At 38.9% G+C, this 26564-nt stretch overlaps 1 protein-coding gene across 13 annotated transcripts in view; it reads right to left on the reverse strand.

Annotated features, from left to right (window-relative positions):
- STAU2 (staufen double-stranded RNA binding protein 2) overlaps window positions 1-26564 on the reverse strand; it is a 223369-nt gene that overhangs the window by 175894 nt on the left and 20911 nt on the right. For 9 of the 13 annotated variants that reach the window (XM_036338535.1, XM_036338534.1, XM_036338533.1 and 6 more), the window contains 3 exons: window positions 22843-22973; window positions 16558-16717; window positions 8409-8544 (listed from right to left, as the gene is read on the reverse strand). In XM_036338535.1, the coding sequence (XP_036194428.1) occupies window positions 8409-8544; window positions 16558-16717; window positions 22843-22956 (410 nt within the window). In that variant the 5' untranslated portion in view covers window positions 22957-22973. The remainder of the gene's footprint in view (window positions 1-8408; window positions 8545-16557; window positions 16718-22842; window positions 22974-26564) is intronic. The other 4 variants (XM_036338537.1, XM_036338536.1, XM_036338540.1 and 1 more) reach the window with 1 other exon arrangement.

Raw genomic sequence — 26564 nt, forward strand, 5'->3', positions numbered from 1 at the left:
ATTCCCGGTCAGGGCACATGCCCCAGTTGCGGGCTTGACCCCCAGTGGGGAGCATGCAGGAGGCAGCCGATCAATAATTCTCTCTCATCATTGATGTTTCTATCCCTCTCTACCTCTCCCTTCCTATCTGAAATCAATAAAAATGTATTTTTTAAAATGTTGTAGAATAATCCATTATTGCAATTATTATCAGCAAATAATTAATGGAAAAACATAAATCAAGAATTTTGATGATTTTCAAACAGAAAGTAAAATCTTAGTGGGCATGCTTCCTAGTGAGATAGTTAGGGCTTTTTAAAAAAGTATGTATTGTTGTTTCAACAAAGAATATTTCTTACTGCTAAAATGAGATAGGTTCTCAATGTAATTTTTAATTTGGAGTTTCCTAAGTAGGAATAATCACTGAAAACCATCATTCACGTTAATACATAAATCACCACTGAGTTTTATTAAAAGTAAAAGGTTTTTTCTGTGTCACCACTTCCATTGTCATCTACTGTCAGAAGTTATTTTCATGCTGTGGCCACTGACAACTTGATCAGGTCCTCTTGCGATTTGTTGAGAGCAAAGAACTAGGAACCACCTGACTTGCAATGGGACGTGTTACACATTTACTACAATTACTCAGTCTCTCACTTTCTAGGAAGTTGTCCGAAAAGGCATTCCTAAGACTTAGCAAATGACATTAATTACATCAGTTATCCTTACACTTCTTTAATTTCATATCCTCAGAAAGGGTAGAAAAAATAAAAATATTTTGACTCTCCAAATGAAAGGAGAGAAAAAAATTCAGAATTTTTCAAATTTCTCAGAGCTAATACTACCAACCTGTATAAAATTTCCGTTACACAATTCTGAAAGCAGAAAGCCCACTCATCCAAATATTAGGGGTGCATCTGGCTGATTGCTGCCTATTATGTTGAACCACATGAAGCTGACCTATTTATAGGTTAAAAAACAGTCAAATATCGCCAATTTCATACGGTTTAAACTCTCATTTATCATTTAACCACCAGCCTTAGAATATGAACCAAGGGAATGTACCCAGACTGTATGTTGTTGTATCAGTATACAAGCACCATCTGGTGGCAGAAAGCAAAACTGCAGGTAATACCTGTTTATACCACCACTGCTCCAAATATATTCAGTTTCTCAGTTGTTTTACTTTCTTTCCAATATGCTTTTTAAAGGGGCATTACACTAGTGAAGAACACTTAGACTGACAGTTTGAACAAGCTTAAAATAAACAGCACATTTACCAATAATTAGCAGCTAGTCCTTGACCTATGTTCCATAAACCTTAAAATATAATAAGCTATTTTCATAAATAAAATCTTAGTTATTTCTGGTTTTCCTGATATTTAACATAATGACATAAAATCAGGTCAGACTCTTCAAAAAACTTGTCTCACCCTCTCAAATTTCCACTCTGTACAGTTCTTTGCAAAAACTTAATTTTCCCAGGGCAATGGGGGGAGTGGGGGAGGGGAGGCATGCAGCCTCAAGTAGGTATCTGGCTCTGCCATACGAACAAGTAACTTTAGGACAAAATAGTCCAAACTCTTTTCCTTGTTTCAATTGCTATGACTCATACCACACATGTGAAGAGAAAGCAACTTTACTGACCTAGGTACAAGTGATTGGCCCAGGAATTGGATACACTACTAGACAAAGGCAACCAAATATTAGCTTCACACGAAATATACCAACCACACGAGAGGCCAGGGGTGCTTCGCATGGATGCAAGCCATGCCACTGTTCCAAAATGAAGATGACAAACCAACAGAGCCAAACCCTTTTGGGGAGGACATGTAAATCCTAGGTGAACGAAGAACACAGGGGCCACTCAACTTAGCTGCATCCGAAACAAGGCCATTTTCTGCAAGATGCGTTACACATGCTACTCCGGAAGCCCCGGCCCCTGAGCTCCTGTTTCCACGTGTTCCTCCAACCCCTCACGGAGGCTTTACAGAGTGATAAGAGGACTCCTCCTAAGTGTCTCATAGGTAATATAAGCTCAACACTGTCAAAACCAAATTCCTCTTTTTCCCAAAGACCTGCTCCAACTCCTCCCACTGTCCAGACATGGGAAGGTTACCCTTAATGCTCCCCGTCCAGTCGCTCTCCAAGTGCCACGGAGTCTATCCTCTAAATACTTAGACACAATCTCCTCTCCATCTTCACTGTCCCCGGCTCTCATCACGTTAAGCCTGAATTACAACATCCTTGTAATTCATCTGTCTCCCTTGAATTTTAAGCCTATCCAAACTATTTTCCATATACTATCAAAGCAATATTCCTTTAAAAACTATCCAGCTAGCCCTAGCTGGTTTGGCTCAGTGGATAGAGCGTCGGCCTGCGGACTGAAGGGTCCCGGGTTCGATTCCGGTCAAGGGTATATCCCTGGGTTTCGAGCTTGATCCCCCGTGGGGGGCTTGCAGCAGGCAGCCAATCAATAATTCTCTCTCATTGATGTTTCTCTCTCTCTCTCCCTCTCCCTTCCTCTCTAAAATCAATAAAAATAGCCCTAACTGGTTTCGTTCAGTGGATAGAGCGTCGGCCTGAAGGGTCCCAGGTTCGATTCCAGTCAAGGGCGTGTACCTTGGCTGCGGGCACATCCCCAGTAGCGGGAGGCAGCTGATCGATGTTTCTCTCTCATTGATGTTTCTAACTCTCTATCCCTCTCCCTTCCTCTCTGTAAAAAATCAATAACATATATTTAAAAAATAAAATAAAATAATAAAATCAATAAAAATATATTTAAAAATAATAAAAATAAAATATCCAGCTATTTTATCCCTCATGTTACAATCCTTCAGTGGCTCTCAATCACCTTCAAGATAAACCCTCTCCCTCTTGGCGTGCCACCTGCGGGCACCCAGGTCAGCGCCCTACCTGAACCCTTCAGCATTGTCATCCCCGACACACCCGTTTGCTTGCAAGTCCAGGAATGAACTAAACTTCTCAGGATTCCTTGCTGTTGTTCTCAAAGTCTAGGCTGCTTTTCCTAACCTCCTTCACCTAGCTGTCACCTGGTTGACCCTGAACCTTCAGTGTAAGTGTCGATTCCTTGTCAGAGGCCTGATTCCCCAGTCTGAGGGAGGCTGTTCTCAATGTTTCCAACGCCATACGGACACATCTATCATGGTTGTTGTTTCTTTTCATTGTCTTCCTCCTCTAGACTCGGAATCGCTAGCCTGTCTCTCATCAAAGTCTCTACTGTGACACAACATGTGGCAAAGAGCCGGCAGGCATTCAAACAATGTCTGCTGAGCGAACGAGGCCTCACGAAAGCCCTTTCCGTTGGTGTGATCTCCATGGGGAAATGAGGTGAGTAAGGGAGGCCCAGTGCCTTCCCCAAATCACACAGCTAAAAGCAGCAGGACCGGGATTTGAACCGGATGTCCTGGCCATAATGGAAATGATTTTCTCTCAGAATCTGGCCTTTGGGGAACCATCCCATAAAATCATTGTGTTATTCGGATGGGACTAAATCCTGTTTATCCAGGCTGAGTGCAAACCCAAACTTGGCCAATTAAAGTCCCCGACCCCAAATCCAGTCTGAATGACAAATTCTGGGATGGACAGCCTACACAAAGGGGTGTGTGTGTGTGTGTGTGTGTGTGTGTGTGTGTGTGTGTGTGTGTTTTCTAAGAACAATCCAAAACCAAAACCTTTTTCTCCTCCAGATGACAAGTCGAGGGGCTGGTATCACACGAGGTATAGCTAATGGAAGCGAGTTTCTTTGAAAATAAAGTCAAGCAGAAGAAAAATGAGATGAGCAACACTAAAGCCCTGCATCCAACCACGCCTACAGGTCTCCCCGCCAGACCTTCAGTCACACAGGGCAAAACCCCCATTTCCACATGGGCCAGCCTGATTTGGGCAGCCTGCGTCAGCACACCGGGCCCTCTGGCTTCAGCCAACCAATAATGCTCTTCTTTTCATCTGTGAATGTACAAAATGGACAAGTTGTTGGAGGCCTGATCTTAACCACCCTGTTCCTTGAGATAACGTGTATACTTTTTTGTAACAAAGCTGGGAGAACAAAAGCATAAAATGTTCTCCAATCTTTACATCTTGTACTTGGTCATATAAATTTGTGGATGCTTTCAACTTTATATGTTAGCCAACAGGGCTCCAAATGAGAAAGGAAAAGAAAAAAGATGTAACTGGATGTATTCATTTTCAAACGTCTTGGGGGTAGCAAAGGGAGCCCAGGACTTCAGAGTCCAGGTGAGAATAATCACCTCTTTTTTCCTCCAGCGTCAGAAATGGGTGGGGGAGGAAAAGGCCCGTCTATGAGGTCCTCCTTGGGCCGCTGAATGAGTGCAGGTGGAGGAAGCTCATCAGGAAAGAACAGACTAAAAAAACAACAAAACAGCCTGGGCAATATCCAGTTATTGCTTAAGATTATTTTAAGTAGAAAACGAAAGGACCTTTTCAGAAATCCCTGGAAATGCTTCCTGTTTCTTAAACTCCTTCACCTTTCATTCCCTGCCTTATTGGAAGCTGCTGACTCACCTGGAATCTAACAAGAAGCACCTCCTCGAATCTTTGCCTCCGAGTTCCCTGTGACACACGAGGGTGGTGTCCTCTGCAAATGAAGCTCCTTTGCGGTACCATAATTCTAAACGAGCAGCAGTGAGGTCTGGCCTTAGGGAGCCGAGAGCTTTTGTAAAACATGGCCTGGCGGCTTCCCTCCTTTCTTTTTGCCCTTTTAGTGACTCAGACCCTCCAAAAACCTGAAGGGAAAGCCCGCTTTATCCACTACATGGAAATGGCCGAAGGCACAACCCTTTGTAGAAGTCAAATCAAATCCTTGCAACTTCATGACAACCACAGAATCAGATCCTGAAACTAGGAATTGCCGACAAAGGAAAAATGTCAGCGTTCTTAGCAGAAGATCTGAAGCAGAAAAGATAAGATCCAAATCCCTGACCCCTGTCACATCCTCATTTCCCACCCCTCTGGCCCAATGGAGGCACCAGCACTCAGGACACTGCTGCCGGGCACTCCGCGACCACAGGGCCTTTGCACTTGACGGCAGGGCCTTTGCACTTGGCGTTTCTCTGCCTGGAACGCCCTTCCTCCCTCCACTGCCATCCCCACTGCTCATTCCCTCTCTTCCTTCAGCTCTTTATTAACACTGTCACCGTCTCAGTGAGTAGCCACCTCTTACTGACGACTGCCTCCCCCTAGGACATGAGCTCCTAAGGACAGAGATTAATGTCAGATGTCTCACTGCTTTCCCACCAGATTTCTTTCATTCGAAAGTAATAATTTATAATGTTATACGTCAATGATAGTACAACACGAAAATAAAAAATAGGCAATAAATTCACTAATCGAAATTCTAGCAAAAGCCCAATACAGGATTATAGACATCAACATCAATAAACATTTAAGTATAATATCCTCATGAGTCTATTCGTTATAGCACATTAAAAGTTAACTATCCTGCAAACATAAAATAGACGAGGTTCCTAACTCAGGTGGGCAAACAGGTCTATGGTGCTCAAGCAGGCAAGCAGTTTCATTTGTATCCGGTAACCTCAGACTGACAAGAGAGGGAACGGGTATGTTACACAGAAGAAGAGAAAGTGAGGCGACCATACGACAAATGTGATGTCCCTCTTGCCTCCCACGCGTCGTAGACGCCACAGGATGCTCCACGGTCGGAGAGGACACAGAGGGATGGAGCAGCACCCCAGGGAGCCGCGGGGAGCCAAGGTGTGGGCCACGGGGGCAGGGAAGAAGGCAGATGCTCGGGAGGAGTACTTAGGAGGAGGCAACGGCCCATCATCACCGCGTGCAGGTTTCGGCAGGGCAGGCAAGATAGGTGCCAGCTACCCATGGACAAGGGACATCACCACAGAGACCGGAGGAGCCAGAGCACAATGCAGGCCCCCAGACAGACACGAGGGCCCCCCTTCCCGCCCGGACAGGACAGTCGATTCCCCAGACACCCCTGGAGGAAGGGGGAGGGGCAGAAGTCTACGAGATTGTCTCAAAGGGTTTCCTCAGAGAACCTGAGCAATAGTTAAGTGAGTTACTTACAATATAAGTAGGACTAAATAGTAATTTTTCCATTACCAAGCAAGGCACCAAAAAATATCAGATTACATAGAGACCAAATAAATATCTTCTCCTCACATCTGAGTCTGTGATATCAGTAAATATACGAAATGATTTGAAAAGCATCAGCAGCCCATCCAGAGATGCAACGATAATTATGTGACATGCTAGAGATATTAGCTAACACTACAATGGCAATTATAGCGCAATATAAGTGTGTCAAATCAATGTCCAACACCCTAAGCTTACACAATGTTACACAACAATTATACCTCAATAAAAAAATTTCAGAGCATCAGCAAATATCTGATCACATGTGAGAATTCCTTAGACATAAAAGTAGTGAAAGATATAACAAAAAAATAATTAACAGATTAGACCATGCAACATTTCAAACTGTAGTATATTACACAAAACAAACACAAAACTAGCCAATTTTTTTAAGCAGGAAAATTAAACAAAGAATTAATGTAATACCCCCAACACGTAAACATTTGAAGATTGGTCAAGCACTGCAATACAAGTTAGCAAACTCAAAAAGACAAGTCAAAAAAAAAAAAGCAACTAATAAATATTTGAAAAACTGTTCAGTCTCACAAGTAATCAATAAAACCAAAATCTAAAAACATTCCACTTTTTAACTGTCAAACAAGACAATGCGTTCAAACCCAATTTGTGTTGTCAGAATGCAATGGAATATACTGTAAGAAATTAGTAAAAACTTTAATGTAATTGGGCAAAATGATATTCTTTTAATCCAATACCCCCTTGCAGTAATGTATCTTAAATAATCAGTGATATAAACAAAAATCTGTATATAAAGACAGTTTACTGCATTATTTATAACTATCATAAAAAGGGAAACCTAAATGATCAAAAGAGGTATGTTTTGTTTGTATACTTATAAAATATTCATTGTTTATACCTATGTATATACTTATAAAGTATACCTTGGCCATATAAAGCATTAATACCCATGAAAAAGATTTTTTGGTGATTAAAGATATGAAAAATGATCACTATATTAAATGAAAAGAAGGCCATGTTACATATATGAGATGAACAAATTATGATATAGTCATACAAAGGAACCTTATTCATCAATAAAAAGGAACATGATTCATCAATAAAAAGGAACATTACTCATCAATAAAAAGGAACATCATTATTCATCAATAAAAAAGAGCAAAACCCAACATGGATGAATCTGTAAAAAGAAAAGTAAACAAAGAAACCAAGAAAAACATCACATAAAGTGAAAAAAGTCTGATACAGAAGAGTAAATACCGTATGAGTCTAGTTATATGAAGCTCAGTAACGGGCAAAACCAGCCTCTGGTGACAGAAGCGTGGTTACCTCAGGGAGGCGGGAGGAGGAAACTCCCAGGGGGGATGGTGACAAATGAGGATTCACCCAGGTAAAAAGTCATGAAATAAACCACAATTACATATTACATAAATACAATAATCAAATAAAGTCATCAAGATGGACGTTTAGGTTTGTACATTTTATCATTCACATAAACCTCCATGAAGTACTATAGAAATTGCATATTATGGGTAACTCCAATTTGGTTAAATATATTTATATGTAAAGTATAAAGTACACCAAAATATTAAAGGTGGTTAAATCTGGGATTGCAAATTATTTATAATTTCTTTTTAACTTTCTGCATTTTTCACATCCTCTATAATGAGTTAAATTACTTTTACAAATGATCAGAAAAAAAATTATAAACCTTTTTAAAAACCCTGCCATGCTTATAAAATTGTTACACTTATAACTATCACAAAATTATGTAATGTACAGAAAGACTTAGTAAATCCTCCCAACAAATGTTTTATAAATTATTAAAACTCTTTCAGGAGAGAATTTAAGTAGGCTCTTACTCCTTTTCACAGTACTAAATTTCATTGATGTGTCCTATAATTTCATAGCTTTTATCCACCATGAAAAACTGTCTTTAAAAAAATCAGAAGCACTCATGCTTGCAATATATTCGGACAAAATAAGGAAAACACTAATGAAGCTAACCACCTGCTTGGTGAGGAAATGAGCAAGTCAACTGGGCGGTGAGCACGAGACTGTGGAATGACTTTAAAACACGGTCCCGCCCAAAGCAAACATAGGGGTCTCGTGACTCAATAAAAACCAGTTCCTGAAAACCAGTTATTTTTTAAGTGAAATATTCCTGTGAGTCTGATTTATCTAAGTCCCATGAAATATGCCTGAAGTCAATATTCTTTACAATGAAAACACTCCTTGAGTTTCAGAAACATTTACCACATACATAAACTAATAAATAAGAACAAAACCAGAAAGAGACACACCTCTGATTGTACATGCCCCGGAAGTTGTAATTAGCTCTGTAATTTGGGAAGGGCTTTGGATCCAGTGGCCTGTAGATGGCAGGCTCTCCCCGCTTCATGGCAAGCCCATTCAGCTCCACCGTGGGAGTGATACTACCTGTGAAGACACAAGTCAAAGGCACACAAGTGAAATATTTCCCTAATGAATCGTGCCAGCCCTATCTATATTACATGTAAACACCCTGGAAGTAGGTCTGCTTTTCTAAGGGAGTGCATAACCAGACTACATAAACAGGAAAGTCGTTCCAAATGAAATCTGGAATCTGGGGTTTCGCAACCTTTTCTGTACAGTAATGAATGACCCAAAACTCAACTTTATAGTGACACTATTTCAAAACAAGGCAAACACAAGTTTTACAGATTGCTCAATTCAGATATTAAGAAAGTTTTGAATTTCATCATTACTTATCCCAGAAAACTTACAATTATCTAGTCATTAAACACCATCATCTGTGAATATTTTTACTTATATTTGGCAATCAAGCAACTAAAATTAGCAAGGAACACAGTCATCAGTAATTCTTGGATTTGTCTAATGAAAATAAATTTTGAATTTTTTCTATAACCAACAACAGGACAAAGGAATACAAGTACATAATGCTTTTTGTAGATAATCTTCATAGATACACACGGAGGCATGCATGGATGAAGTGATATATCTGAGATTAGTTTCACAATAACTCAGAGGAGAGAGATAAGAAACAAAATTGGCCCTGGCTGGTGGTCTCAGTGGTTAGAGCGTCGGCCTGTGCACTGAAGGGTCTTCGGTTCGATTTCCTGTCAATGGCATATACCTTGGTTTCAGGTTCAATCCCCGATGCCCCTTCTGATCAGGGTGTGTGCAGGAGGCAACCAACTGATGTGTGTGTGTCTCTCTCTCATTGATGTCTCTCTCTCTTTTTCTCTCTCTCTCTCTCTCTTCCTCCTTCCCTCCCTTCCACTCTCTCTAAAATGCATTGGAAAAAATATCCTTGGGTGAGGATTTAAAAAAATGAAACAAGCTGGGGATGGGTACAGAGATATTCACTATCTTTTTCTCTCTATTCTAGTACAAGTTCGAATAATTATATAATGAATAATACACAATGTAAAATTATTATGTCGTTATTTTAAGTACCAAAAGAAGTTATTTAATAAAATATATGTACATATGTTCCATGTAACAAATCACAAAAATAAATCTAAAGCTTTCCTAGAAAGTAAAATTTATTTGCAATGTAAATTCTGTGCACAGTACGTTTAAGACTCCATTCATCACATACAAAATTGAGTCCAGCTCCTGCCACGGTGAACCCGGGGCCGGCACAGAGCACCAGCAAAGGGGTGGGGCTGACCCAAATGCACTCCTGGCAGCCAGGCCATGAGCAACCCACCAAGACTCAAGAACCTGCTCACTGGGTCTCATCGCTAAAGAATTCGTGTGAAACCACGGAAGAGTTTAAAGGAACAAGGATAAACCAAGGTTAAGAAGAGGGGAAAATATAGGGGGTGAAGGACAAAGGAAGAGTTGGGAAAGAATAAGCAAAAAAAGCAAAGTTAATAGATTGAATTAGTCCAAATCCCTAATTTAATCCATATGCACGGGGCAGAGGAAGAGACAGTCAAGCATGAAGGAATTTCCTTTTGCCTTTCATTCATTCAGCATTTTACAAACCTTAAGCATACAGCTCCATGAATTACTACACATGTAAACACTCATGTGACCTCTACTCAGATCAAGATACGAACGTTTCCATCACCCGGAAAGTTCCTCATGCCATTTTCCAGTCAAGACCTACCTCCCCAAGTTACCCATTCTGACCTCTGTCATCATTGATCAGTTTTGTCCTTCGAAGCTGAATATGAATCCTTTTGTCTTGCTTCTTTCACTCGACATAATGATTTTTGTTGAATATATCAGTATTTCAAACTATATTCCATCAGTGAATATTCCAATGAATGAATATACCAGTTTATCTCATCTGCTCTCGATGGGACATCCGGGATTGTTTCCAGTTTGGGGCTATGAAGTGAAAAGCCACCTTGAACTTTTTAAAATAAGTTCATACACTCATTTCTCCTGGGTGTGTATACTAGCCGTGGGCCTGCTGGGTCACAGAGTAGGTTTATATTTAACTTTATTACGGACTGCCTAACAGTTTTCCAAAGATTTTTATCAACAACAAAGAGCAGTCTGCCTTTAAAAGCCTACCATGTTCTTCAGGAAGACTTCAGTTTAATAATTAACATGTAAATCAGGTGTAAGATTTATGTCATTTCGAGTTCCCCTTTGCAATAATCGCACAGATACCAACAGCCTCAAGGTCACAGAGGGTCTTGGTGAAGGAGAGAAGGTGAGCAGAAACGCACAAACCGTGCTGAAAAGGTTCCTCTCGTCTAGAGGAAAGTAGCTCCTACTGTTTCACCAAGAACTAGGCTAAGGCACTGATGTTTTCCCATAAAACACTCAAAGAGTAACTTCAAACTCTGAGACACCTCCAGGTAATGCTCAGTACCATTACTTTCAGCATACGCCAGTTGGGCACAGGCTACATAAAGATAATCGTTACACAGGAATCCTCATGTATGATACGGCTATAAACAACACTATAAACACAGGATCCTTTTTCAGTGGTTTTTAGCCACTTTAAAGGAAATTTCTACATTTATCAGTGATTAATATAAAAAGGCTAAGTAATAAGATATACAAACGTCTATAATTACAATCGTTGATTTCTAATATGTGACAGGTAGAAGAAAATTGCCACATATTACTGACACTTGAGGCCACAGCTTTGTAGGAAGTTATAACAGTCCCTAGAACATAGCAGTTACTCAATAAATATTTGTTGAAAGAATTAATGGATTCCAGGGCTCCTTGGAGAACTGGCTGGCACCAGCATTAGGGCCAGGGCCAGGAAAATGCAGGTCGGCCTAGAACAGCTATTGTACCAGAAAGTAAGAAATGATCAAAGAATGAGGGGGAAATAGCAGAAGGACACAGGGATTAACTAGAAGGGGCCATACCACTGGCCAAATCTGGGACAAGTTGAAAATCAAAATAAATAATGACAGATTGCAAGCCTCTAAGTAAAAGAGGAATGCAGGTATCTGTGGTGACATACATAAATACACAAATGAAAAAAGGGGGGGAAGAAAAGCTCTTGGGTAGAATGCCAACTATTAAATCTAAAAAGAATATTGTAATTTAAAAATCACCCGTTGGGAAAGAATATTTCTGTTGTTTTAAACCACAAAAGAGCCCTGGCTGGCTTGGCTCAGTGGATAGAGCATCAGTCTGCGGACTGAAGGGTCCCGGGTTCAATTCCGGCCAAGGGCACATGCCTGGGTTGAGGGCTCAATCCCCAGTGGGGGGCGTGCAGGAGGCAGCCGATCAATGACTCTCATCATTGATGTTTCTATCTCTCTCCTCCCTTCTTCTCTGAAATCAATAAAGAAATACATTAAAAAAAATAATAAATAAATAAAAATCACATAAGAGAAAAATCACTGTGGTGCCTGGCCAGTGTGGCTCAGTGGTTGAGTGTTTCGAACCCATGCAACAAGAGGTCACTGACTTGGTTCCCTGACAGAGCACATGCCCGCGTTGCAGGCGGGATCCCCAGCAGGGGCATGTAGGAGGCTGCCATCGGTGGTTCTCTCTCATCGTTGATGTTTCTGACTCTCTCCCTTCCTCTCTGAAATCAATAAAAACATATTTTTAAAAAAGAACATCCTTTCATTGTTGCTGCAATTCACTATTCAATTTGGCCAAAACTCTGTTGGTTTCTTTAGCGTGTCTAATTGATGCCTAAATAGCTTTCTCATTTTTTCCAACAGATCTAGAAACGGAAGCTTGTGATGCAAGAACACCTGTCTTTTTGTGGCGTTCATCGACGTCTGGCCTTAATTCATCTTCTGATGTGATTTAAGCATGAGCACGTGCCTAACCATGACTCAGCCATTGCAATCCTAGGTACATCCCCAACAGAGATGTAAGTGTACAAGAACGATCACCACAGTATTAGTTCTACATAACAGCCCCAACTGGAAACAATCTAGCTGCCCATCAGTGGTACAATGACTAAGTAAACTGTGGGATATTCATGCAACGGGACACTCTAGAGCCGTGACGGCGAACCTCTGACACACGTGTCAGAGGCGACACGCGAACTCATTTTTTTGGTTGATTTTTCTTTGTTAAATGGCATTTAAATATATCAAATAAATATCAAAAATATAAATCTTTGTTTTACTCTGGTTGCAAACATCAAAAAATTTCTCTACGTGACACGGCACCAGAGTTAAGTTAGGGTTTTTCAAAATGCTGACATGCCGAGCTCAAAAGGTTCACCATCACTGCTACAGAGCAATGGAATATCACGCTGTTAAGCACAGCACAGATCATTCTCACAAGCATGACGGTGAGAAAGACGAGCTCTCTGGCAGATGGCTCCAGGAAGCGGCACAGTGAACGTAAGACAGCAGAAAGCGGAGCAATGCTCCCTGTGGCGTGGCGTAACCACTGGGAAGGGCTGGGGCTCTGGTAGAGCCTGTGGAACTGGAAAAGCGATCAAAGAGCCAAGACCCATCAGGGCTCTCCATACATCGATGCGTGCACTTGCCGGTACATCGATTATACTCCATTTTAAAAGCTTACCCCCCAAATCTACTCATTCTCTCAGCTCACTGCCACTTCCAACAGTGGAAATGCATCTCCACTGGCCCTCAGGCTCGGTCCTGCTTCCTTCCTCTGGCTCCCTGGCTGCTGTGCCTCCTGCAATAACCCTCGAGGTGGGTCTGACCCAGAGCTCGGCACACACACTCTCGCTCCATTCACACCACCCACCCTGGAGAGCCCCGCACTCGCACGGCAGCAGCCACGGGGCCGGCAGCAGCCACGGGGCCGGCAGCAGCCACGGGGCCGGCAGCAGCCACGGGGTCAGGAACTCCTGTCCTGCTCCATTCCGGCCGCCACTCCCAACACAGCGCAGGGGCAGACAGAACTCAATGAGCATGCGTTTCTTTTCTTCTTTCTTCACCCATAAACTATGGCAGGGGTTTCCTAACTGATCATGTTTTAGTATTTTCTGCCTTCCATTTACATGTCAAATTGAACTTTCTAAAGTGCTTTTTTAAACATATCATCCACCAGCTTGTAAACATTAATCCACCGAACTCCCTAAGTCCTCCTTTAACATCGTCCATAGGGTCTTCGACTTTAAGCTACATGGGAACCTGTATGAGGAAGCCAGTTCCCCAGAGGCTACGTGATATGCACGAGAGCGAACTTCCTGCAGCCCCTAATGAAACGAGGTAACTGAGGACCTGCTGTGTGGATAAAACAATCTCCTAAAGCTGGCACTCAAGTCCATCACAATCCACTCCCTAAATACATCTTCAGTCTTTTATATACATACTAGAGCAGTGATGGCGAACCTTTTGAGCTCAGCGTGTCAGCATTTTGAAAAACCCGAACTTAACTCTGGTGCCGTGTCACATATAGAAATTGTTTGATATTTGCAACCATAGTAAAGCAAAGACTTATATTTTTGATATTTATTTTATATATTTAAATGCCATTTAACAAAGAAAAATCAACCAAAAAAATGAGTTCACGTGTCACCTCTGACACATGTGTCATAGGTTCGCCGTCCAATGCAGAAAATTCATGCACTTGGGGTGGGGGGGGGGCCCTCAGCCTGGCCTGCGCCCTCTCGCAGTCCGGGAGCCCTCGGAGGAGCGGGCCTAAGCCAGTAGTCGGACATCCTTAGCACTGCCGCGGACATGGGAGAGGCTCCCACCACCACCACTGTCTTGCCAGCTGTGAGCCCAGCTTCTGGTTGAGCAGCACTCCCCCTGTGGGAGCACACTGATCACCAGGAGGCAGCTCCTGCGTTGAGTATCTGCCCCCTGGTGGTCAGTGCATGTCATAGCAACCAGTTGTTCCACCATTCGGTCAATTTGCATATTAGCCTTTTATTATATAGGATATATTTTTTTAATTGATTTCAGAGAGAAGAAGGGAGACGGAGAGAGAGAAACATCAAAGAGAGAGAAACATCAATCAGCTGCCTCCCTCATGCCCCCTCCCGGGAATTGAGCCTGCAATCTGGGCATGTGCCCTGACCAGGAATCGAACTGGGACCTTCTGGTACATGGGACCACACCAACCTACTGAGCCACACCAGCCGGGCTACATCTTCAGTCTTATCTCGTAATGGTCACTTACCTGTTCTAACTAAAAACCATCTACAACTTTTTAAAAAACAAACCAATTGTCCAGATTCCAATTCCAATGCCTTTCCTCAGAGTACAGTCTTCCTTCCTCTCCTCCATGCCTGCCCACACTCCAGTCAAGGCCCACATCTCACCTCAACTACCTCCAGTCATGTTACCATGACTTACAGCACCAATGGCTGTTATTATTCACTTTACCGCTGAGTTATGTGACTTAGGTAAATGACCATAAAATCTTACATTTTATATACTTCTTAGATCTATGTATACAAGTAACTTCTTAACAAACAGAAGTAGTGGTGGCATCCTAATGATAAACCAGTAATCTAAAGAGATTTTAAAAATTGAATAAGTAGGTAGTCTCTTATCAACTTCAAACTGAACAGGTTTTTTTTCTTTATTATAATAATAGTTTGGCTTCTTTAAATTTACTTCAGAAATACTAGACTCAGCTGGATAGAAGCCAAAGGCCTAGCAATAGGAAAGTCACGGAGTTCTGGAAAGAATAGTCCTTGCAAAAGGAGATTGTCTTATTAACAGGTGCCACGTGAGCACAAAAAGTGTCTGACTTGATTACAAACATAAGTGTGTAAACTATAATTAAATAGATTATAGGGTCACTGTTGGCAGGCAAAATGTCTTTTTGTACTCCACCACAAAAACACCTAACGCAATACGGGTCAGAGGTAACCACTTGAATTAATAAGTTAACGAATAAGTAAAGGGATGTAGGGTTGGTACTAAACTTCTGAAACTTTATTAATTTGATGTTGTGAACTGCACTATGTCCAATACAGGTTTGCCTCTTCCCAATAGGTTACTGGACATATAATGTTGTTGGCATATATGCAGAACAACTTTTTAAAATTATTAGTAGGAGCCCTGGCTGGTTTGGCTCAGTGGACAGAGCGTCAGCCTGTGGACTGAGGGTCCCAGGTTCGATTCCGGGCAAGGGCACATGCCCAGGTTGAGAGCTCGATCCCCAGTGGGGGGCATGCAGGAGGTAGCTGATCAATGATTCTCCCTTATCATTGATATTTCTCTCTCTCCCTCTCCCTACCTCTCTGAAATCAGTAAAAGTATATTTTAAAAAATTATTAGTAGGAGCTTAAAATTAGAACATTCATTGTATTAAGTACAGGTGGGGTTACTTTTTTTTTTTATTTGTGGGTTTTTTACTAAATTTCATAAAAATGTCCTAAACTGAATATCAATCATTTCAACACCAACAAACAGAATAAGAAGATGCTTAGGCTAATTTTATAATTTTTTATTAATCTAAAAAAAGAGTAACCATTTTAATTATTAAATTTTATATGATATATTTAAAAAGAAAAAATTGATCATTTCTATCTTAACTTTAGGAAAAAATTCAATCTTATTTCTGTTCTTTGTATCCAAATTTCTTTTGCCCAAGATTAAAAAATAAGTAATGGCCCTGGCTGGTGTGGCTCCTTCAGGCATCAGTCCCATGAACTGAAGCGTTATTGGTTTGATTTTGAAAATTCCTGGTCACGGAACATGCCCAGGTTGTGGGCTCAATCCCCGGTGGGGGGCATGCAGGAGATAACCGATAGCTCACATCGATGTTTCTCTCCCTCTCCCTCTCCCTCTCCCTTCCTCTGTCTCTCTCAAAAAAAATCAATAATAAAAAATATTTTTAAAAAAAGAAAGAAAAAGTCAGTAATGCACCATGATAGTACCCACTAAGGCAACATTTTTAATTAATTACAATTACCTTCTTCATTCTCTCACGCACAGTTCTCATCCACCCGTCTTTCTCATATGTACTATTAACACACCTGCTGACTGCACAACTGGCCTGCTGTAACGGACAGAGACGGCACACACAGAACACATAGCAGGACAGCAGAGATGAGTCTGCTCATACCTGGGTTATTATTCACATTACTTTTGGGCGGTTTCTGAACTGGCTTGGGAAGCGTCGATTCAGTCAAAGCTTTACTAGCAACAGCCTGTTGGGCCTTCTTGATACTGCTCCCTTCCGATTCCCATGTCTGCTCACCGAGGCTCAGCTGCACTGAGAACATCTTAGAAAAACACAGAGAGGAAGAAAAACATTAAAAGTTTTCAGGAAACAAAAAAAAAAAAAAGGAGACAAATGTACTACTCGTTTAAATATTTTAAGCAATAAAAAGAATATTTAAAAAAAAAGTTTTCAGGAAATCAAATGTGCTATCTGAGAGAAAAAGAGATACATCACAGAATCAACATTTTAGAGCTAGAGGTCCCTTACAGATCATTTGCAACAAAACTGTTATGATTCTACCTTGTGAAAGAATTTTAAGAGCTTGGGCCACATCTGTTCTGTCCTATCCAAAGGCTGAAAGGCATACATGTACATTTGGGGTAGGAAAGTCAAAAGAAATCATGTCCCTAAAAAGGATCATGCTGTTAATGCCATTCAAATAGTCCTCAAAAAAGTAGAGTGAGTACAAAGAGTTCAGCGAAACTGTAAGGGAACCCAAAAGGCCCTGTGTCTGGAACACTTTATAAAATTAAATTCTTTCAACTCACACTTAGCATGATCGAGTCAGGAAGTCAGGCAATCCTATCAAATGTTATGTCACCAAGATACTCTCAATCCTCCACAACCAACATTTAACCCGTCACCAAAATCTGTCCATTATTTCTCAACCCTCTCTGTCTGCGTTGGAGTCAGACTTTCATCATCGTTAGCTCAGACATAATAATCTCCCACCTGATTTCTGCTAAAACTATCTTCCTAAAACTCAAATCCAATTGCATCACCCCAACCAACAGCAGGTTAAAACCCTTCAACTGTTCCCGTCCCAGCTGCTCCCACCTGTCAGTCTTCACTTCACACCCTAACCTTCCATTCACACCATATTTCCATATGAGCCCCACACCTACTGCTCACCTTGAGAATTTAGAATCAAGTTACAGGATATGAACACAATCCACTATTTTAGTCCACATATAGCTTAGTACTCTCTAGGAATACAAAGTATTAACCCCAAATACTTTTCAATTAAAAAGAAATAATCGCAGATAGGAGGTCAGGCAGAAAATACCTTAGCCAAGTGACTAAGTTAAATCATCAAGAATCACACAAACTGACATCATGAACCTCCTGATAGGACCCAGTGAGAAGATTGAATATCCTTGACCAAAAATGTTTCACCTGAATCTAACCACAGGGAAACAATCAGATGATGGTATATGCTATAAGATAACTGGACTATACTCTTCAAAAATAACAATGTCATGAAAGGAAAAAAACAAAACAAAAGAATAATAGCTATTATAGATTAAAGGATGCTCAAGGAACATGAATGCATATGATCGAGTACAACAAATGACCCTTGATTGGATGTGGAGTTGGAAGACAAAAAAGTAGAAAAGGCATTGAGAGAACTCAGGAAATTTGACTGTGGACTATACATGTATCAAATAATATGTTCAGTCAGAGTCAAATTTCTTAAGTGATGATACAGTATTGTGGTTAGTAGAAGAATGTCTTTGATCTTTTACAAGATAGATAAATAAGAACGTAACAGTAGCCCTGGCCAGTGTGGCCCAGTTGGTTGAGCGTCGATCCAAAGGTCTCCAGTTAGATTCAGGATCAGGGCATATGCCCGTGTTGCAGGCTCAATCCCCAGTAGCGGGTGTGCAGGAGGCAGCCGATCAATGTTTCACTCTCATATCGATGTTTCTTACTCCCTCTCTCTTCTTTTCTCTCTAAAATCAATAAAAACATATTTAAAACAAAAAACTGGTAAAATTCTAAAAAAATCTATGAAGCAAAAACTAATAGAACTGTGAAGAGGAACAGAAAACCGACAATTAAAGTCAGAGATTCAATGCCCTCTCTCTCAATAACTGATCTAACAATTATCAAGCAGACAATCTCAGAGAATTTATTAGACTTGAACTACACTCAATGAACATAACCTGAATGACATTTTTAGAACACTCTACTCAAAAAGAACAGAATATACATGAGTTTCAATTTCTCATAAAACATTTACGAATTTCTAGCACTAACTGCCTATACTAGAAAAGAAGCAAGCGATCAAATAAGTTAATTTCAGCTTCCATCTTAAGGAATTGGAGAAAGCAGAGCAAATTAAATCTAAAGTAAACAGAAAAGAATTAATAAAGATAAAAGCAAAAATTAACAAAACAGTAAAACAATACAGAAAAAACTCAATAAAACTAAAAGCTATTTTTTTGCAAAGATCAATGAAACTGGTAAACCTATAGCCAGACGAATCATGAAAAAAAGAGAAGACACAAATTACCAATGTCAGGAATAAGAGAGGTAACATCACTACAGAGTCTTTAAAGTATTGAAAGATAACAAGTGAACATTTTCTAATTTTATGCCAATAAGCTCAACAACCTAAATTCCTTGAAAGACACAATTACTAAAGCTCATTCAAGAGGAAATAGATAACCCCACTAGCCCCTACATATGTTAAAGAAAATAAATATATATTTAAAACTCTTTCCACAAAGAAAACTCCAGACCCAGATGGTTTCAATAACAAATTCCACCAAATGTTTAAGGAAGAAATAATACCAATTTATACAAACTCTTCTAAAAATTGAAGGAACACTCCCCAACTTATTCTATGAAGCCAACATTACCTTGATACCAAAACCCAGAGTATGATACTACTGAAGAAAACAAAACTACAGACTATCTTTCTCACACAACTAAACGTAAAAATTCCTTAACAAAATATTACCAAATGGAATCCATCAATAGAGAACTGAGATAATACATTTTAACCAAGTGTTTTATTCTAGGAATGCAAGGGTGGTTTCTACACTTGAGAATCAATGTAATTCACAATGTCAAAAGATGAAAAACAAAAAAACCATACGACCATCTCAATCAATGTAGAACCATATGACAAAAATCAACATCTATTCAGGTTAAAAACTCTCAAGAAATGATAATTATAAAAGAATTTTCTCAATCTGTTTAAAGGCAGCTACCAAAAAAAAGCTATATCAGCACAATTAATGGGGGGGGGGGGGGGATTTTAAATGGCTGCCCACAAGTTCAGGAACAAGATAGAGATATTGGCTTTGTAACTTCTATTCAACATTGTACTGTAATTCTAGCCAATGCAATTAGGGAAGAATAAAGAACATTCAGATTGAAAAGTAAGATTTAAAATTGTCTTTATTGCCGAAACCGGTTTGGCTCAGTGGATAGAGCGTCGGCTTGCGGACTGAAAGGTCCCAGGTTCGATTCCGGTCAAGGGCATGTACCTGGGTTGCGGGCATATCCCCAGTAGGAGATGTGCAGGAGGCAGCTGATCGATGTTTCTCGCTCATCGATGTTTCTGACTCTCTATCTCTCTCTCCCTTCCTCTCTTTAAAAAATCAATAAAATATATTTTAAAAAAAAATTGTCTTTATTCACAAATGGCATGTGGAACATCCAACAGCATAAAAAAAAAAAAAAAAAGCTACTAAAACTGATATGTGAGTTTAACAAGATTTGCAGGCTACTAGATCCATATATAAAAACCAGTGTATTTTTATAGGACAGCAATGATAAATAAAAACAAATAGAAACTAAAATATAAAAAACAATACCACTTATAATAGCATCAAAAATATGAAATACTTAGGATAAACCTAAAGATGTGAAATACCTGCTCAATGAAAACTACAAAGCATTTCTGAAAGAAATTAAAGAGTAAATAAATGAGAGATACATTTTGTGGATGGATTGGGAGATTCAATGTTTCTAATATCTTCATTTTTGCCAAATTGAGCTATAGATTTATGGCAATTCTATTCAAAATAACATCTGTTTTACAGAATGGAAAGCTGACTTTAAAATTCATATGAAAATGCAAAGGCTGTAAAATAGCCAAAACAATCCTGAAAAGGGACCAAATTAGAGGGCTAATACTATGCGATTTCAAGACTTACAAAGGTACAGTAATCAAAACAGCCCAGCATAAAGATAAAAAAAACAACAACAGAACAGAGTCCAGAATTAAAGAAAGACATATACGGAAAGCTGATTTGTGACAAAGGGGCACAGGCAATGCAGTGGAGAAAGAATCAACCCTTCAACAACAATAAAATCAAAAGCTGTTGGTTTTATAGAATCTGGACGTTGTTCCATATCTCACATCACATAAAAAAATTAAGTCAGAATGGCAGTTAGACCTAAATGTTAAGACTTAATGTCAAACCTAAAACTATAAAACATCTAGAAGCTAAGATAGAAGAAAATCTTCTGATCTCTGATGAGGCAAAGATTTCTTAGATATGGTACCAAAAGCACAATCTATCTGAGAACAAATGGATGTCAGGGAATTAATCAAAATTAACAACTGCTCTTTGAAAAGCACTGTTAAAAAAAGAAAAGATAAGACTCAGACTAGGAGGGAATATTCGCCAAGCACATTAATGAAGGACTTGTATTCAGAATATGTAAAAAGTGGTATCACAGCATATGGCAGAGGAGAAAGCTGCAGTGCAGGAACAGTGAGTATCATGTAGCAAATACTACATGATAATTATTTTACCAAGGATTTTTTAAAAATCCTATACATAACTGCCCTGAACGGCTTGCTCAATGGTTAGAGCATCGGCCCATGCACCAAAGGGTCACAGGTTTGATTCCCAGTCAAGGGCACATACCTGGGTTGCAGGTTTGTGTCACTCTTGACTTTACACAATGGAAGGAAAGCTCATTTTGACTCTTTTAGCTTGAAGTCAGATTGTAAATTTGGATTAAGTTATTTTCATGAATTTTATGTTAAAATTTAAGTTCAATCCCTGGTCAGGGCATGTGGAGGCAACCAATCAATTTGTCTCTCTCAAGTCAGTATTTCCCTCTTTCTTTCTCCTTTCCCCCTCCCTCCCTCTCTCCCTTCCACTCTCAAAAAAAAAAAATCAATGGAAAAAATATCCTCAAGTAAGGATTGACAACAACAAAAAATCCTATGCATGCCCACCAGCATAGCTCAATGGTTGAGCACTGACCTATGAGCCAGGAGGTCACGGTTCAATTCCCGGTCAGGGCACATGCCCAGATTGCATGCTTGATCCCCAGTGTGGGGCGTGCAGGAAGCAGCCAATCAATGATTCTCTCTCATCCTTGATGTTTCTCTCTCTTGCTCTCCCTTCCTCTCTGAAACCAATAAAAATATTTTTTAAAAAAAGAAAGGGGTATGAATTAACGGGTATGAAAGAAGAGATATGATTAGGGAGGTAGATCAAGGCCATAACCTTCTTCTCTAAACAAAAGATATTATGTAAATCGTTGCCCAGAATCCTTCATAAAAGCCTCTAATAGAAAACAAAGTTGATGGATTTTAATTTCATCTTATTTTCCTTCTTTAAAAGAGATGCTAGAAAACAATTTAATAACCCAAGAGCTAGCTGCTTTACAAAAATAAACCAGCTTTTACAGAATCAATTGCCTCCACATTCTATACAAAAATTGATGATCATTATCATAATCTCCAATATCAAAGATTTAAAATGTACCAAGGAAATTTATGAACAACTGAGACTTTTTTAAATAGATTAATAGAATTCAAACCCATATGCACTAGCTACAGATTTCTTTGTAACAGGTATATATGTAAGCATACATGTATAAGGCTATATATGGAAATATAAGTTGTTTTTCCATTTAAAAGAACAATATTACAAGTGAATGCACAGATAATAACAATACTGGTTATACAACTTCTATAAATGGTGAGTCTCGGAATTAAACAACGGAAAAGATGCCTCAATACTAGGTAACCATCGCTGTACTCGCAGTGTTACTGCAGCAGCTATGATTTAACGGAAAGAGCACTACACCTGGGAGCCAAAGAACACATAGTCAATGTTGACACGGGCATTTATGAACTATTACGCAAGTCATTTAACTTTTCTGTGCCTGAGTTTCTTAGTTTATAAAAAGAAAATCAAAAAGCCGTATCTCATGTGATTTGGGCAAGTACTGTATCTACGTTTTGTAAACCATAAAAAGCTACAAAGCTGTCCAGTTACAGACTTCAAAATATTTTTAATATGGAACTAAGAGTCTTTAGGACATCTGCCACCCCCACCCCCAAAAATGAAGCACAATGAAAACCTGAGATGATAAATCTGATAGACTTTGAGAAGCGTGTCTCACCGCCTGGCTTCGTAACCTTACCTTCGCGTGAGCGGGCCCTCTTTCTCTCAGAAGTTTATACTGGGGTTGGACTCTATTGAAACGGGCTAACTCATTTACCAGACACATTGGAGTTTTCTCTTTGGGTTTTGCCATTTTATCTTGGAGAGAAGCTGTAAATAAAAAGGCTGTGAAGTTTTTGTCACTCTTGACTTAACACAATGGAAGAAAAGCTCATTTTGACTCTTTTAGCTTGAAGTCAGATTGTATATTTGGATTAAGTTATTTTCATGAATTTTGTATTAAAATTTCAAATCATCTAATGTCTTCCATTACATGCAACAGAAATATGAATCACATTGTAAACACTACATTAAGGTAACTTTTTCCTAAGTACTGAGGTTGCTCTCTCTATACATATATGGTAACAGCATGCTTAAAGATTTTTAAATATAGGATAATAACAATTTCTAACTTATCTTGTAACTTTTCTTTCCTCTTAAAAAATTTCAGCATAAACATATAATCCTCCTGATTCTTATTACTATAAAACTCAGTATCTTCTCATCTTGAGGCAGCATATTAATTGAAAAGCTCTAGACTTGGGAATCAAATCCTAAATTTAAGTACTAGTTTTTTCAACTACTATTTCATAATAACTTCTTTTTATTTATTTAAACAAAATTTTGAAAGTGTAAGTGGAAAGAATAATTTAACAAATGCCTACGTCCTTAGCATCCAGAACTGAAATTAACATTTTCCATGTTTCCTTTAAGTCTTATAAAAAAAACAACAGCAACAGTATTAACTTACAGTTAAGTTCCTTTTATCTAGAAACCAAAATTATATGAATTCAGAATATATCCCTCTAGGATATTTTAAATATATTTAAATGCATGCATATCCAGGAAGAAATACAGTCTTGATATATATGGCTTTATAGCCACATAAATAGTAATAATATATCTTTTCCATAACTTTCTTCACTCTTCATTATGTTTTTGCGATTGTAACTTACATAGATTCAGTACGTCACTTTTAACTGCTGTATAATTTCCATCACAAGATCATATCCATTTCTTAACCCACTCCCCTACCGACAGAGATTTAGATTGCTTCAAATTCTTCACTCGCCCAGGTAAATATGCTTTTCAGGCCTTAGGAAATCCTTTCCTAACCTGCAAGGTCTTAATGATTTTCACTTAAATTTCCTAAGCCTTCTCTTCTTTATCTGCAAAGTAAAGGCAATAAATCTATCCTACTTAACTCACAGGCTGTTATGAGGTTAAGATTTTTAAATGTATGGTATCCTAAATTATATTACAGCTTCAGAAATTTTCCTAATACCATATTAAGTTATTTTACCCTATGTTTTTCCTTCTTCTCACTTACAGACACATTAGCTGCATTTTAGTTTTTCTTTAATCTCCCATGAATCAGTGTTACACCATGCACGTGGATTGCTTCCTGCTCAAACTGGAGTCACAATGTACTGAGAACACATTAAATGAATGGAAACAACTGGTTTTAGGAACTTCATGTTCAAATATTATATGGCAAGACTTAATGTAGAAAATTGTATTCTTTTAACTTTTTAATGCTCTTTACAGGACCAATAAATTCATATAATAACTCTATCACAATCATTATGATTAAGAAATGATTTATAGGAAAACTACATAAATACCTAAAAGAGTAGAAGTAAAAGGAAAGAGAATCTAAGAAATCAACTATAGGGCCAATACAGATGACAAGTGATTCTACAATTAAACCATTCTAAGTGGCTTGCAAGCCAAAAAAACAAAACAACAACAACAACCTAGTAATCATTATTGTTTGGAACAACACAAAAAAGACAAGAGTAAGTCAATGGGGTTTTGAGGAAACCTGCATTTTACTTAGCCCATTGGGTAGCATTCAGATAAACATGTCATAAATGGTTCCGGAGCCAGTCATTGTATCAAACACAAGGTGACCTGGGGCTATAATCAGTTTTGGTCCGAGCATATTATGATATTAAATACTCAAGTACAACAGATAACACAGCTACCTGAACATCAAAAAAAGCCAAACGAAAAACAACTAATTTATTAAAAATGAGAAAATATTAAAGTCTGGTAAGAATCAGGCAATTTTGCATAACACTGACCTAGCATCTGTGCTGTTAGTGTACAATGTTGATAACTCAGCAATGCTGCACATTCATCTGTTACAATGGCAAAGCTTCTAGGAACATGGCAAGCACAACGTGACAGCTTCACAGTACGAAAAGGGTGGTTTTTTTCCAAATATATTTTCATTGATTTCAGAGAGGGAGAGAAATAGAAACATCAATGATGAGATCATCACTGATTGGCTGCCTCCTGTACGCCCACTACTGGGGATTGAGCCTGCACCCCGGGTATGTACCCTGACCTGGAATCAAACCGTGACCTCCAGGTTCAGAGATCGACACTCAACCACTGAACCATGCCACCCGGGCCAGTAAGAAAAGTTTTAACAGCACAGGCTTGAAGTCTATTAAAGGAAAGTGCTAATTAATAACATGGTATTAAACTTACATTCCATTAATTTTGACTTTCTGCTTCATAAAAATAACATGCACCCAATAAAACATTTCAATGTGTGAATGAAGTTTTGGCATGAAGGGTATGCAAAGCACCTGCAAGACCTCACTTTGATAAAACTTTATAGCTAAACTGCAACTGTTTCAAGTTGGCAAATTTGAAAATAATTAATCCTGGTTGAAATTGTTTGTTTTACAAAATGATTAAAACTGTAAATAGCTGTTCCTCTATTTAATCAGAAATCTCATTAGTCTTAACTACTTGACAAAGCTCTTACCAGAGCCATCAAATTTCTTGAAAACACAAAGATGCTGCAGGACCTGTTTCAAAGCTGTTCCTAAATCAGTTATAAAACAGTCACCGGATGTAAAGTACAGCCGAGGGAATATCGTCAGTCATATTGTAACAACTCTGTATGGTGTCAGATGGGCACTACAGTTACGGAGGGATCACCTCGTAAACTATGTCACTGTCTAATCGCTATGATATACACTTGAAACTAATATAATATTGTATGTCAACTGTAATTGGGGAAGAAGAAAAAAAGGCGGGCCCTAAGTGTAATGCCTACAATCTTTGAGTTTTCAAATGAAGCTACAGTGGGATTTCAATACTGCTAGAAGAGTGTGGCCTTGCCAGCATTTGGTATGGTCATTTGGACTTTAGTAAAGTCTTCTTCACTTTAGCCATTCGAACAGGTGCATTCCCATCGTGGTTTTAATTGGTATTTCCCTAATGACTAATGAGGTTGAACATATTTTCATTTTTATATGCTATCTATATATATCCTGTAGTGAAGTGTCTATCTGAATATTTTACCCATTTTAATTGGGTAATTTCTTATTGTTTTATTTGAAGTTCTTTATATATTCTAAATACTAGTACTAGTATTAATCAGGTATATGTTTGGCAAAGATTTTTTCTCAGTATGTGGCATCTCCTTTTATTCTCTTAGCAGTGTCTTTTGAAAAACAGACTTTAATAATGTCTAATTACTCAATTTTTTCATTTACAGATTGTGCTTTAGGTGTTGTAACTAGGAAATAATTGCCTAGTTAAGATCTCAAAGATTTTCTCCTGTTTTCTTCTAGCAGCTTTACAATTTGAGGTGCATATTTAGGTCTCTGAACCATTTTAAATTAATTTTTATATACAGTGCAAGGTATGTATTCAATTTTATTTTTTGCATATCGATAC

The sequence above is a fragment of the Myotis myotis genome, unplaced genomic scaffold, assembly GCF_014108235.1.
Source record: "Myotis myotis isolate mMyoMyo1 unplaced genomic scaffold, mMyoMyo1.p scaffold_m19_p_16, whole genome shotgun sequence".
NCBI lineage: Eukaryota > Metazoa > Chordata > Mammalia > Chiroptera > Vespertilionidae > Myotis > Myotis myotis.